Raw genomic sequence first — 14,985 nt, forward strand, 5'->3', positions numbered from 1 at the left:
CACCTTACACTGCTCAAGCCCTTCTCTTGAACAATGCAAGCTCATTAATTAGTTCACCACTTTGTCACAGGATAGTGGACATGCATCAGCCCTTGTAATCTGAGCAGATTCCCCAAGCATTTTAGACAAACTCGCTGGTTAAGATTAAACATTAAAATAAGTTTATTAACTACAGAAAGATAGATTAAGTGATATAAGTGTTAGGTAACTATCTCTGACCCTTATGCCTAAGAAATAAAAAAGAAACACACATTCTCAAGCCTAAATTTTATTAGACTCCATAAGATTTGATTCAAATGGCTTTTCTCACGCCGCTGGATGTTGCAGCCAGGTTACAATTCTTAATACAAAGGCTGAATTCCCCTCTCAGCCTGGGATCAACCTCCTCAGTTCAAAGTCTTTGTCCTCCCAGCTTTCTTTTTGCCTCCAGAATAGGTGGGGGAGGAAAGAGGTGATTTCATGATGCCACTGTCTATTATTTTATACTCTCAATTCACGTCCCTGAAAAATATTGGCCCAGACATGTCCTGGTGGGTCTTGCTGAGTCAGAGTTCAGCAATTCTCATTGTGTGGTGCTTGTGCACCTGTCTTACAGAATTGTGAATGTCTTGTTTACAATTACCCTGCCAGTCAATGGCTGGTGATGGTCTTTTAACGTCCGCTTGGGTGTGGGTCATCTCCTTTGTTGTCACTGGAGAACTAACCGTGGGTGACTCCCAGACTCCCAACATATTCAGTAACAACCATATAACAAAATCTGATAATGACGTATACAAGGATGATATACATATTTTGATAGAGCAATGTGTTTCAGTGTATCATATGATACCTTACAAGGCATGCTTTTAATCACAATCTCATAAAAAAGATGAATATGGGAATTACAGGGGGCTACTGTGAGGTACAGTGCATCACAGGCTCGTTGCTTCAATCATCCAGGCAACTTTCAAATCATCAGGCTAAATAATAATCTCATAGTCTCTGCATGTTTCTGTGAAAGCCATATTTACTAACTGCTTTGCTCAAGGCTTCCTTGACCTCTCTGTTTCTCAAGCTGTAGATGAGTGGGTTTACCAGCGGAGTTAGGACCGTGATGCAAAGAGAGAGCACTTTCTTCAGATCTCTGAGTGTATCATGTTTTGGTAGCATGTAGAAAAACATTATGGTGCCATAGAAAATTGTCACCACAGTGAGGTGAGAGGAACAGGTGGAAAAGGCCTTTTGTCTCCCGGTGGTGGAAGGGATTCTTAGGATGGTGGTGCTGATACACACGTAGGATGTCATGGTTAGTAGGAATGGAGGCAGGGTGAATATGGAGACTAATATGAGATCCACCAATATGCTCAGGTGTGTGTCACTGCAGGAGAGTTCCATCAGCAGGACGGGATCACAATAGAAGTGGTCAATTTCATTCGGGCCACAGAAAATTAACTGTGATATGAATAATATAAAGATGGTAGTAGCCAAGCTACCATTTAACCATGATCCAGCAGCCAACTGGAGGCAAATCCTGGTATTCATAAGAGCTGAATAATGTAGGGGTTTACATATTGCCAAATACCGATCATAAGACGTTGCTGCTAGGAGACAACATTCCGTACCTGCCAGAGCACAAAAGAAATATAGTTGTGAGAGGCAGCCACTGAATGAGATGGTTTTGGTCCCCGTCAGGAGACTGACCAGCATCCTGGGCAGGAGGGTTGAGGTGTAGCAGGTCTTTAAGCATGACAAGTTCCCTAGGAAGTAGTACATGGAGGTGTGAAGGTGCTTATCAGCCACAACTAATGCAGTGATGAGCATGTTCCCGGCCACGGTTGCCATGTAGATTACTAGAAACATGAGGAGGATAATAATTTGCAGGACAGGGTGATCCCCGAATCCCAAGAGGATAAACTCTGTGACAGCTGTTTGGTTTCTCCAGATTATGTCTACCATGAGTTGAGTCTAAGAATAATAAAGCAAATTGTGCAATTGAATTTGAAGAACAGAGCTGAAGGGTAATCAAGGGTCATGAATTAATTCCATAAATCTTCAGAAACTCCCCACCTTCTCCTGGCTGCCAGCTGAAATTTTAAGGCTAAACAGACTTCAGTCAAAGTGCAAGGAGTCTCAGTTCGACAATAGATATTTTGTATCCATGTGGAGCACCCTCTGCCATTTCAGACGAATGACTAATATAACAGTCCATTTCTTTGATAGCCAAGTACTGATATGCAGATCAGACTCTTTCTTTATCTACTGTTGTATCCCATCTAGTGACATACAGAAGTTTAACAATGATGCTTAAAAGCAGTATTTCACTTCTGGCAATTGCCAGAATCATGCCATGACTTAGGAGTCAAAAATCAATAAATACATCTACTAAAATGTTGAACTGAGATTTCCAGTGCAGCTTATTTTCTTAGGCATAGATTTTCTTTTATAATTAATGAAAATTACTCTAACAATGTTTCCTGGTAATTTCAGCATTTCAGTGCCCTGTAGAAGAAGGAATAATTCCCGCCCTCCTCACAAGAGATCAGTTTATGCCATAAATTTATAAAGTGGAGTAAATTCTCCCTTTGTCCCTGTGGTGGTGGTGGTGACGTGGTGAGGGACTGGCAATGTCTTTTCTGTTTCCTGATGCTCACTATGTAGCAGTAATAAAATACATCTCTTTGAAGGGTGGATCTTCGGAAGAGACAAAACCAGGCTGATGCGCAACCCTAACTGGATAGTGACACTCCACACTCCATAATGATTGTGGGTTGATAACACAAGAACAAGAAAGACACTGGACAGTGACAAGACACTGCTTCTGAACTCAGAGTCTAGAAACAATCTTGCATGTGTCAATCCGGCTAGTAAGACTCAATCAGCATTTGCTACCACACTGGGGCATAGTGTGAGCCAGATTCTTAACTCATGTAAATCAAGGTAGCTCCATTTGTGTCATCAGGGCAGATCCCCAACTGAGGACCTGTCACAAGACATGGATCTCATGCTCCATCTCTGTGAAATGAAGCTATGAATGCTGACTGGCACTGCTGTGGGAAGGTGAGGCCAAAACTGCTAATATTCACCTGAAGAAGAGCTCTCTGTAGCTCAAAAGCTTCTCTCCTCCACCAACAGGAGTTTGGGCAATATAAGGTATTACTTCACCACCTTGTCCATCTAATATTCACAAACCATATTCATGCCTCTGTTTGGTGGTAGTATAGAAATGCACTCAGGAAGATGGTGCTCACCTGTAATTACAGCACAGCCCAATCTTGAAGTGATGAGCTCTTATTTCTCAGGGCTTGGCCGCCAGGACATATGTTCATCAGCTGAGGTTCTTGTCTCTCCTCTTTCTGAAGAAACTGGGTTTTCTCATCGAAGACTTCTGCAGTTACCTGAAATGATGAACAGGTGCATTTGATCTAACTTTGGAAAATGAGTTTTCTCTTTGATTTACTAAGTGTAAATGCTGCCTCATATTTGTATTCAGTCATCACACTTTTTAATATGGTCCTACTTCAACCTTTCTCCCCCTTGCTTCATTTTGCGTCTCCAAAGCTTTGTAGCTAACAATGCTCAATGGGAATTGTACAGCATGACTTCTATAATTGCAACATTTTTTAAGTCTAAGGATCCTACGTGTAAACTATTTGACATTGTGAACAAACCCTAGCTTTCATTTTTGGGAGATGCCTGTTCAAGGTGATGGCCTGTTATAAGGGCAGCTATTTTCAGAAATGTCCACTAGATGGCAGCATATATTGAATATTATTTTATTAAAGGGATAGTGTAAGTAGATCAGGGGCCGGCAACCTTGCAGAAGTGGTGTGCCGAGTTTTCATTTATTCACTCTAATTTAAGGTTTCACATGCCATTAATACATTTTAACATTTTTAGAAGGTCTCTTTCTATAAGTCTATAATATATAACTAAATTATTGTTGTATGTAAAGTAAATAAGGTTTTAAAAATGTTTAAGAAGCTTCATTTAAAATTAAATTAAAATGCAGAGCTCCTTGGACAGATGGGCAGAACCTGGGCAGTGTGAGTGCCACTGAAAAATCAGCTCACGTGCCGCCTTTGGCACCTGTGCCATAGGTTGCCTACCCCTGAAGTAGATTATATCACCCTTACAACATGTTTTCACTTAGGGAAGAAAAAACAAATGCACATATAAATAATGGGAGATAACTGGCTTAGCTGCAGCACTGCTGAGAAGGATCTGGGAGTTGTGATGGATCATAACGTCAACATGAGTCAACAGAGTGATGCTGCTGCAAAAAAAGAAAATGCAATTTTAGTTTGCATTAACCAAGGCATAACATGAAAGTCTTGGGAGGTGATAGTACTGCTCTGCTTGGCTCTGGTTAGGCCTCATCTAGAGATGAGGTGTCCAATTTTGGTTGCCAAAGGATAGAAAGGATGTAGAGAAACTGGAAAACATCCAAAGGTGAGTGACAATGATGATCAAAGGGATGGAATGCAAACCATATGAACAAAGTCTGAAAAGCTGGGTATGTTTAGTCTGGAAAAAGAGGATATTAAGGGGGGACATGATAGTGCTCTTCAAATACTTGAAAGGCTTCCATAAAAAATATGGAGAAAAGTTGTTCTCTCTTGCCACAAAGGGCAGGACCAGAGGGAATGGGTTCAAACTGCAGCATAGCAAATTTAGATTAAATCTCAGGATAAACTTCCTAACTGTGAAAACAATAAGACAATGGAACAGACCACCTAGAGAAGTTGTGGAATCTCCTTCACTGGAATTTTCCAAAAGGAGGCTGGACAGCCATCAGTCTTGGATGGCTGAGACTGAACAAGTCCTGCATCTTGGCAGGGTGTTAGACTAGATGCAATCAGGAAAGCCAACGCACAATTGGAGTTGCAGCAAACAAGGGATGTGAAGGGTAACAAAAAGGTTTTCTACAGGTATGTTAGCAACAAAAAGATGATCAGGGAAAGTGTGGGACCCTTACTGAATGGGGGAGGCAACATAGTGACAGGTGATGCAGAAAAAGCTGAAGTACTCAATGCTTTTTTGTCTCCATTTTCACAGACAAGGTCAGCTCCCAGACTGCTGCACTGGACAACATGGTATGAGGAGGAGGTGAGAAGCCCTCAGTGGTGAAAGAACAGGTTAAGGACTACTTAGAAAAGCTGGACAAGCACAAGTCCATGGGTCCAGATCTAATGCATCCAAAGGTGCTGAGGGAGCTGGCTGATGTGATTGCAGAGCCTTTGGCTATTATCTTTGAAAACTCGTGGTGATCAGGGGAGGTCCCAGATGATTGGAAAAAGGCAAATATAGTGCCCATCTTTAAAAAAAAGGGAAGAAAGAGAACCCGGAGAACTACAGACTGGTCAGTCTCTTTTAGTCTCTGTCAAAGTCATAGAGCAGATCCTCAAGGAATCCATTCTGAAGCACTTGGAGGAGAGGAAGGTGATCAGGAACAGTCAACATGGATTCTCCAAGGGCAAGTCATGCCTGACCAACCTGTTTGCCTTCTATGATGAGATAAATGGCTCTGTGAATATGGGGAAAGTGGTGGATTTGATATATATTGACTTTAGGCAAGCTTTTGATATGGTCACCACAGTATTCTTGCCAACAAGTTAAAAAACTATGGATTGGATGAATGGACTACAAAGTGAATAGAAAGCTGTCTAGATTGTCAGATTCAACGGGCAGTGATCAACGGCTTGCTGTCTAGTTGGCAGCCAGTATGAAGTGGAGTGCCCCAGGGGTCGGTCCTGGGGCTAGTTTTGTTCAACATATTAATTAATGATCTGGATGATGGGATTAATTACACCCTCCACAAATTCACAGATGACACTAAGATGGGGGGAGAAGTAGATATGCTGGAGGGTTGGGATAGGGTCCAGAGTGACCTAGATAAATTGGAGGTTTGGGCCAAAAAAATCTGATGAGGTTCAACAAGGACAAGTGCAGAGTCCTACACTTAGGAAGGAAGAATCCTGCACCGCTACAGGCTGAGGACCAACTGGCTACACAGCAGTTTTGCAGAAAAGGACCTGGGGATTACAGTGGATGAAAAGTTGTATATGAGTCAACAGTGTGCCCTCATTGACAAGAAGGCCAATAGTATATTGGGCTGTATTAGTAGGAGCATTTCCAGCAGATCGAAGGAAGTGATTATTCCCCTCTGTTGGACACTGGTGAGGCCACACCTGGAGTATTGCATCCAGTGTTGGTCCCCCCACTACAGAAGGGATGTGGGCAAATTGGAGACAGTCCAGCAGAAGGCAATGAAAATGATTAGGGGGCTGGGCACATGACTTATGCAGAAAGGCTGAGGGAACTGGGGTTGTTTAGTCTGCAGAAGAGAAGAGTGAGGCGGGATTTGATAGCAGCCTTCAACTACCTGAAGTGGGGTTTCAAAGAGGATGGAGCTCGGCTGTTCTCAGTGGTGGTAGAAGACAGAACAAGAAAGAATTATCTCAAGTTGCAGTGCGGGAGGTCTAAATTGGGTATTAGGATACACTATTTCACTAGGAGGGTGGTGAAGCACTGGAATGGGTTACCTAGGGAGGTGGTGGAATCTCCATCCTTAGAGGTTTTTAAGGCCTGGTTTGACAAAGCCCTGACTGGATGATTTAGTTGGTGTTGGTCCTGCTTTGAGCAGGGGATTGAACTAGATGACCTCCTGATGTCTCTTCCAACCCTAAGATTCTATGGAAAGCTAGGTTATTACAATGTGGAGCACAGCGAGTCCACGACTGAGATTGTCTTTAGAGAAAATACGGTCAAATTCCTGGAATAGCTGGACTAGTTTGGACCTTTCCTTGGCTGTGAGGTCTCTATCTTGGAATTGGATTCCTTCTTGGCATTCAAGATATGGTTCTTTTCTATCAAAACACTAGATCCTGCAGCATCTATTAACACTGATTGTTTCCATGAGGACTTTTCAGGACTTCCAGTATTTCTTCAGGTGTCATTTGTCATGAGAGGATGTGGTGCATTTCCCAAATTTCCCAGTGAGTTGAGCATATATCAGGGTCTGACAGGAAGATGATCTCTCTGTAAGCTCAAAAGCTAGTCTTTTGGCAAGAGAATCTGATCCAATAAAAGATATTGCCTCATGCACATTGTCTCTCTAAGAAGAGAGAAAGGGAGATACAGCTTGTAGGGAGTAAACCCAGATGGCTCCAGTCAGTTACCATGGAATAACTAAACACTAAAGTCCAGATTTTTTTTAAATAGGTATTTAGGCACTGACTGGGATTTTCAACAATTTTCCCATTGATTTAAATAGATGCTTTTGAAAATCCCACTTGATACCTAAAGACCTTTAAAAATCTGGCTCTAAGTCATTCCCATATGAGAGCAGTTCCATGGCCCTGATGTGAAATGAGCTAAGGAGATTCAGCTCTGATGGGAGCTCAGGGAGGTGTTCTCATAGAAATAAAATTGATGGGCAATTAGCCATACTGGCTGGCCTTTACTGGTCCGTTTTGTAGAGTTTCAACAACACACGGTGTAGGACAGAATGCCCTGGAAGAGAGAAGTTCCTCTCTCAGGGCTGAAGTGATATCCATAAAGGGTTTGGGAGTCACTGGCAGGGCCATCCGGTGGAGTTACCACAGCCCCTGTTATGCCTGATGTGTGGATAGTGAGAGAATGTTCATCCTCCAGGGCCGTCAAGCCAGCACCTTTTATCAAAATTGAAACTTTCCAGGGGAAAATACCAGTCTGTGCCACCTCAGATCACCCCACCTGGGTTACCATCTCCAGCTGTGGCCAATATCACATATTTCAGAGGAGGTGAAAAAGTCCCCCCAGAATCCATCTGACGAGTTGTGCATTGGGGAAAGAATACTTGCTGGCCCCCTACAGACATCCTGCAGACATCCTGAAGCATGAGTTTTGATTATACGTGTGTAGGCTTTTGTTGATTTGAAAATTAAATAAAGAATTTTTAAAGGTGTCTGCTGGTCAATTTCATTGGCCACCAGTCCCTGGAGGGAGGAAATGCAGGTGCCTGAAACCCAGTTGGACCCGCAGGATAATAAGAACACTACCCCATGTACCAGCTGCTTAGGTCCTGGTCTAAGGGTGGAGGAACCCTGAAATTCCACCTTGTGGCAGCTGAGGATAAGAAGGGGGGGGGAAAGTGTGGCAGGGGAGGCTGGGGAATAATAGACGTAGGCTCTGAGACTCACGGCTGCATTTTGTTTTGTTTTGTTTTTGCCATGCAGAGGTACCCATAGGGTCTTGACCCTGTTCAAAATCAGAGGCAAAAGTCCCATTGTTTCCATGGAAGCAAAGTAGGACAGGGTAGCATTTATCAAGTGCCTAAGTGCGTTGGAAGTATAAGCCTCATTGTCTTTCAATAAAACTTGTCCTCCTAGCTCATTTCGGTGCTTTTGAAAATCTCACCTGTGATAGCATATAGATTCTAATAATTATGGCTGGTTTCAATGAGACTCATGTGCCTAACTCCCTCAGGTTCATTTCCAGATCCTATCCTACAGGGGATTAAAAATGGGTAGCCACAGTGTGGCATAACACAACAGTAATGAAGTAGCTAAGTTATCATTATTGCCAATCACAAGTCTTTACAATTCATGGATCAGGCTCCAAAAGAATCATGAGCTTGGCTTAAAATTCTTGAGATTTTGGAAAGAATAATAATATATTTTGATTTCTTCTTGTTTGCCTTCTGATTTTTTTTAACAGTTAGGTTGCTTTTGCATCACATTTTCAAGCTTTTCTCTTCAACCATAGAACTATTATAGTATTAGCGCAACTCACAGTCTTTAATGTATTTATTCTAACAACATCTGTGGGGTAGAGAAGGACAATTATCCCCATGTTTCAGATGAGGAACTGAGACACAGAAAGGCAGATTTTAAAAGTTATTTACTTTCAATGGGAGTTAGGCACCTAAGCTGCACAGACACCTTTGTAAATTTCACTGCTCTGCATCGTTAGGAACCTAAATAACTTTGTAAATCTGGCCACAGAGATTAAGAGTAAGAAGAAGAGTAAAAATACCTAAAGATGTAGATAGGCATCTAATCAGATTTTCAAAAGTATCTAGGCACATAACACCCATTAAAATCAATAGATTTTTCAAAAATACTTAGTCACCTTCCACTGATTTCTTGGGCTCTTCTGAAAACCTGATCAGGTGACTATTTACTTCTTTAGGTGCCTAAATATCTTTTAAAATCTCACCATAAGTGACTTGGATAAAAACTCTGTGCCAGAGCAGAGAACTGATCCAGGGTCTCCCAAGTCACTGTTCTAACCACTGGATTATCCCATCTCCCAGTGAGGGTGGTGACGATGATGGAAGTTGGAGAAGCAGGAGGAAGACATAATCCTGGAAACTGACCAACAAGGGCTGTTTGCAGTGTTGTTGTACCCGTGTCAGTCACAGGATATTAGAGAGACAAGGTGGGTGGGATAATATCTTTTATTGGACCAACTTCAATGATTTGCAATACCTGAGGATCTAGCATATTGTCTTCAGCTGTGTTGCCAGTGTTACCGTTAACAGAACTCCAGTAAACTGCAGACCATTGTAGCCTGGCCAATTATTGTAACTCTAGAATTTATTTATTTTCACAGGTTCTTCCTTAGGTGGCTACACAGATAACTGTGTTGAGTATGGTACTGAAAAGACCCACAGATAGAGATAAGAGATTTACTCAACAGCCAGGTTAATGTAATCAGACAATAAAAACATACAAATAGCGAAATGACCATCAGGATTGGTGGCATACTCCTAACATTCAAGGAAAACAAAGATAGAAGAAATCAGTCAGTGGAGCACATCAGAAGGAAGGTCCTGGTTCTGTCTACGCTGTCTCGGGAAGCTGGCACACCCAAGTTCCAGAACAAATATTCAGATCTTCTATACCCTTATCTTATTTCATCCACACATATCTGTGGCCATATTTGACTCTTTCCATGACTGCACTAAAGTCTGGACCTGCCCTTTCTCCATGTGTGGTATTCCGAGTGACCATAATTGTACTTCTGATGGCAATATAAGCTACCTGCGTCAATTAGTTGCTGAGAACAGCAATACCTAATTACCTTCTCAAATCAGGGTCTAGATGACTAAATACCTTTATAAATCTGGGCCCTAACTTGATTAGGCACTTTTTAAAATCCTGCTAGGTTCCTATCTGCATCTTTAGGCATCACTGAAAATCTGGCCCATAGGCAATTTTGAAAACATTGCTTTAGGTCTGCTAGTTTGGAAGCTGTAGCAAAACCACAAATTTCTTTATGTGTTTCAGCTCCTAGAGGGGGACAAACATATCTTCAGCCAGTGTGTTAAGCAAATATATGCAGAAGTTGGGGGGAATATGAATAGTTGGTGGGCGAAGCAATGGAGGATCTTAAGAAACTCCAACTAGTTCATATTGCTGCAGCACTTCTCCTTAGCCACACCGAGCACCTCAAGCACATCAAACCTGTCCTACGCTCCCAGTGTTGCTTATCCATAGACTAGTGAGTTGACGCTGAAGTCTTGGTCCTTATCTTCAAGTCGCTCAGTGGCTAAAAGATGTCCTAAAGCTCCAGAATGAGAACTGTGATTGACAACTACAAGGAACATGGGAGACAATGGGTGCAAATGGGTGGGGATATAGGAGGGAAGGGGGCTATGGAGAGGCAGAGGGAACTGTGGGGTTCAGTGGGGCTATGTGGAGAAGGATATAAGGGCAGGGGGGAGCTGAGAGGTGAGTGGATATGAGGAATGATTATATGAACTATAGGGAGCTATGTGGGTGATGAGTCATATTATAGAAGAATATGGGGTTGTGAGTGGAGCTATAGGGAAATAGGGACACAAACTTGTCTGGTGTGGTGAGCCAGACTCTGGGGACATGGGTGTGTGTGAGGAGGGTTATGAGGGGCACAGGAATACTTAGAAAAAGAGAGATCCATTTAATAAACAGATATCTACATAGGTCCAGGGTGATTTACTGTTCTACTCAGGTCAGGTTAAATGCTTAGTGCAGTGTGGATTGACGTGAGTAAATACATAAGTATTTGGCTCAATAAAGGCCGGTAGTTCCAGGTTATACACAAAGAGCATCCGCTTACAGAGTGTTAACCTTTATTTTAACATTAAGGACAAAAGTAGAGGCTGCATTAGAGATCCCAGTGCATGTGTGTGTGTGTCTCCTTAACAGCCTTCACCCTACTCAGCACAAGAGGTGTGTGGCTGGGAATAAGCATTTATCTGCATGTGAAGCTACAGTGCACAGAGAACAAGTCAGCCATACCGATGAAAGCTGCATCCCCCAGAGTTTGCAAGTATCGGGTGAAGCATTTCATACACTGATAGGCATTAGGCGCAAATTCACCACTCTGGTGGTACCAGTTGCATTTATGCAATGAAATGGTCTCCACTTCTGCTGGTGGCCATTTAGAGCTTTACCATTTCCCATCCTTTTGTGGTGTTTATTGTTTGGTCTCATCTCTATTACATTTTTCCCACTAGGGAGTTTACAGAGTTCTGACGTCTTATCCATAACATTAAAAGAAAGCTAAGAGAGAAACAGAAAATGGGAGAATGGATGATAATAATAAGACTTTGCTCTTATGCAGCTTTTTTCACTGAGGGCTCTCAAAACACGTTGTGGAGAAGGTCAGTATCGTTATTCCCATTTTAAAGGTGAGGAAACAGAGGCACAGGGTCATCCACCAGTAGAGCCAGGAATAGAACTCAGTTTGCTGACTCCCATACCAGTGTTCTGGCTACTAGGCCACGCTGCCAGAATAAAATGTCCTCAGAAAGGGGTGTCCATTGCTTTCCTCTGAGGGAGAATCTTCCTTAAAACTCTTCCAAGAGCCATTTTTATCTCCTGGTTTCTCAAACTATAGATGATGGAATTAATCAATGGGGGCACCACAGAATAAAACACAGCCACCAGGTACTGTTCGAATGCAGAGGCAGAAGTTGGCATCATGTATGAAAAGATGCCGGTACCAAGGAATAACATGACAACTGTGAGGTAAGGCAGGCAGGTGGAGAAAGCTTTGTGACGCCCCTCCACCGAAGGGATTTTTAGCACAGCAGAGAAAATGTGAATATAAGACACGGTTATGAAAGCAAAGCAGCATAAAGCTACACATACACCAAATGCAATCAGAACAGTCTCACCGACGTTAGGATGGGAGCAAGACAGTTTCAGTAATGGGGGAATAACGCAAAAGAACTGGTTGATAAGGGACCCACAGAAGGGTAGTGAAAATGTGCTAGCAGTGTTCAAAGCAGAATAGACACCACCACCCAGCCATGATCCACATGCTAGCTTGCAGCATGCTGTCTTGTTCACAATTACTGTATAATTCAGAGGGTTGCAGATGGCAATGTAACGGTCATAAGCCATAATGGTGAGGAACAAAAGCTCTGTCTCTATGAATGAAAGAAATAAAAACAATTGAGCTACACATCCTTGGAAAGAAATAGCCCAGCTGTTTATGAGCGAGTTGATGAAGCACTTGGGGATGGTGACTGAAATGAAGCAAATATCCAAGAAGGATAGGTTTTTCAGGAAGAAGTACATGGGAGTGTGCAGGTGGTGGTGAAGACTTATGGTTGTGATGATGAGAAGATTCCCCATGAGAGCAGCTAGGTAAATAGCCAGAAAGACCACAAAGTGTAAAATCTGCAGTTTCCGATTCCTGGAGACTCCCATGAGAAAGAATTCACTCACAGTAGTTTGATTGTCCATGTCCTTCCTGGAACCAGTCTGCAGAGAGAGGGAGAAAGAAAACTTTTAAAAAGATTAAAAACTGACTTCATGGAATCTATTTGCTTAACTTTATAATATCTTTACACCTCACACATCATTTTGATGAGCGATGAAGATATGATTACAGGCAGACAGAGAGAGAGAGACTAGGTAGGTGAGGTAATATCTTTTAATGGACCAATTTGTGTTGGTGGAAGCTACAAGCTTTCAAGCTTCACAGAGCTCTTCTTCGGGTGTGGGGAAGGAAAGAGTGTCTGAGGTAAATACAAGTTGAGACAGATTGTTAAGCATAAGGGGTAAACACATGTTTTGGGAAACCACTTAAAACGAAGTGAACAATTGAGGGTAAGGCTGTCATGGCCTTCAAACAACCCCCCCTCAACCTCATCAAGCTCATCATAGAAAGCAAGTTCGCCACAGACCAGGACACACCAACTTAAAGCAGCACCAGACCCTGCCAGAATAACAGATGCAAAACCTGAAAACTTATCCCCACTGCTACGATGATCAATATTCCCCACAACACACCTTTCAAGATTCATGGGTGCTATACACACCTATCACAACATATGGTGTGCCTCATCCAGTGCATCAAATGTCCAAACAACAACTATGTGAGTGAACCAAACAATTACAATGCTCTTGATTGAACTCACACAGAAAAATGATAAAGGATAAAACCCATGAATGAACACTTTTCACAAAACAATCACTCCATTTCCGAGCTGTCTGTCCTCACCCTCAAAGAAAACCCTGCATGACACCTTAAAAAGGAGAGCCTGGGAACTTAAATGGATAACTCTGCTGGACACAAAAAAAATGGACACCACAGAAACAGTGGTTTTATGGCTTATTACAACAGTTTGTAACACATCCTACTGCCTGCTAATCCTTAACTGCCAACTCAATTTTAAGTGGTCTCCTATAGCATGTGTGAATTCCTTACACTTAAAAATCTGTCCTAACTTGTATTTAGCTCAGACACTCTGCTTTTCTTCCCCACACCTGAAGAAGAGCTCTGTGAAGCTCGAAAACTTGTACTTGCCATCAACACAAGTTGGTCCAATAAAAGATATTGCCTCACCCAACTCATCTCTCTCGTATCTTGGGACCAACATTACTGTAACGAGTCTGAAAACAGATAGAGAGACAGACAGAGCGTGGAATAGAACTCACTCCCACATGCCATAATAGTAACTAGTGTCCTCATTATATTCACCCAAAATGCAAAGTTTGACCTAATTAAAGAGCAATATTGACTAGATGATCCAGTCATGCAAGGTGCTAACTAGTGCTGCTTGGAAAAACAAGGACACATTTGGACAACATTTCGGGGAGGGGGGATGTTTCCTCTTGTTCACTAAAATATGTTTTGATGCAACTTTTTTCAACCAGCTCTGGTGCTCAGCCTTTCCTAAAAGGTGATGAGCTTGGAATCTGTCTATCTAATTGTATAATTTCATTAAATCACTAGGTATTATGGTGATGATCTGCATAGTATTAAAGCCTAGAGATGTACTCAAAGCCACAAAAAATATTTAGATATCCAAATACCATTAATTTTAATTGGGAATTGGACATCCAAATACTTCGGGGAGATTTGAAAACCGCAGCCAGAAAGGGGGAGAGACACAGAGAGAGAGAAAATAGAGGGAATGATAGAGAGAGAGAAGCAGAAAACAGACAGACAGTGATAGGAATATAGGGACAGAGGAATTGCCATACTGGATCAGACCAGTAATCAATCTAACCCAGCATCCTTTCTCCAGCAGCGGCCAGAAACAACTGCTTCTGAGGAAGGAGCAAGATAGAGAGACCATCACATGCATTTAGACAATTATCTAGATAAGTAGATAGATAGATAAGCTCTTTATTAATGCAGTGATTGTTCAAAAAATATGCCAAATCAGATTAATTAGCAGCAGCATCTAGACAATTAACAAGAGTAACAGAAGGAGTTCTAACAGGAATTAGAACTGTACAGAAATAAGATAAAGTCATTGGACAGAATGAGAAAAATCACAAGTTCAAAAAGAGAATGGGAATTCACTCATTCCATATTTATGTGAGTGTAAATGAAGTGAATTTCTGAGAGTTGATGCACACTTTTGTTCCACAAGAGGTGAGACTAGATGATCACCATGGTCCCTTCTGACCCTGGAATCTATGAATCGATAAACCTCAAAATCTTACTGGCCCACAGAGACCCCTTCTTGCTCACTCAGATACAAACAGATACACCCCTATGTAAGTCACTGATCACACA

The 14,985-nt window shown here is 42.1% G+C and overlaps 2 protein-coding genes across 2 annotated transcripts; both read right to left on the reverse strand.

Moving 5' to 3' along the window:
- Window positions 1-972: 972 nt before the first annotated feature.
- Window positions 973-1,839, reverse strand: LOC127033184 (olfactory receptor 6N1-like). Its single transcript, XM_050920977.1, has one exon. It carries the CDS (start codon window positions 1,837-1,839, stop codon window positions 973-975), a length of 867 nt encoding a protein of 288 aa, XP_050776934.1.
- A 9,911-nt stretch (window positions 1,840-11,750) lies between these two features.
- LOC127033186 (olfactory receptor 14A16-like) lies at window positions 11,751-12,698 on the reverse strand. Its single transcript, XM_050920978.1, has one exon. The coding sequence runs from the start codon at window positions 12,696-12,698 to the stop codon at window positions 11,751-11,753; it is 948 nt and encodes a 315-aa protein (XP_050776935.1).
- Between the last annotated feature and the right edge of the window lie 2,287 nt (window positions 12,699-14,985).

Source organism: Gopherus flavomarginatus, chromosome 12, assembly GCF_025201925.1.
Source record: "Gopherus flavomarginatus isolate rGopFla2 chromosome 12, rGopFla2.mat.asm, whole genome shotgun sequence".
Lineage (NCBI taxonomy): Eukaryota > Metazoa > Chordata > Testudines > Testudinidae > Gopherus > Gopherus flavomarginatus.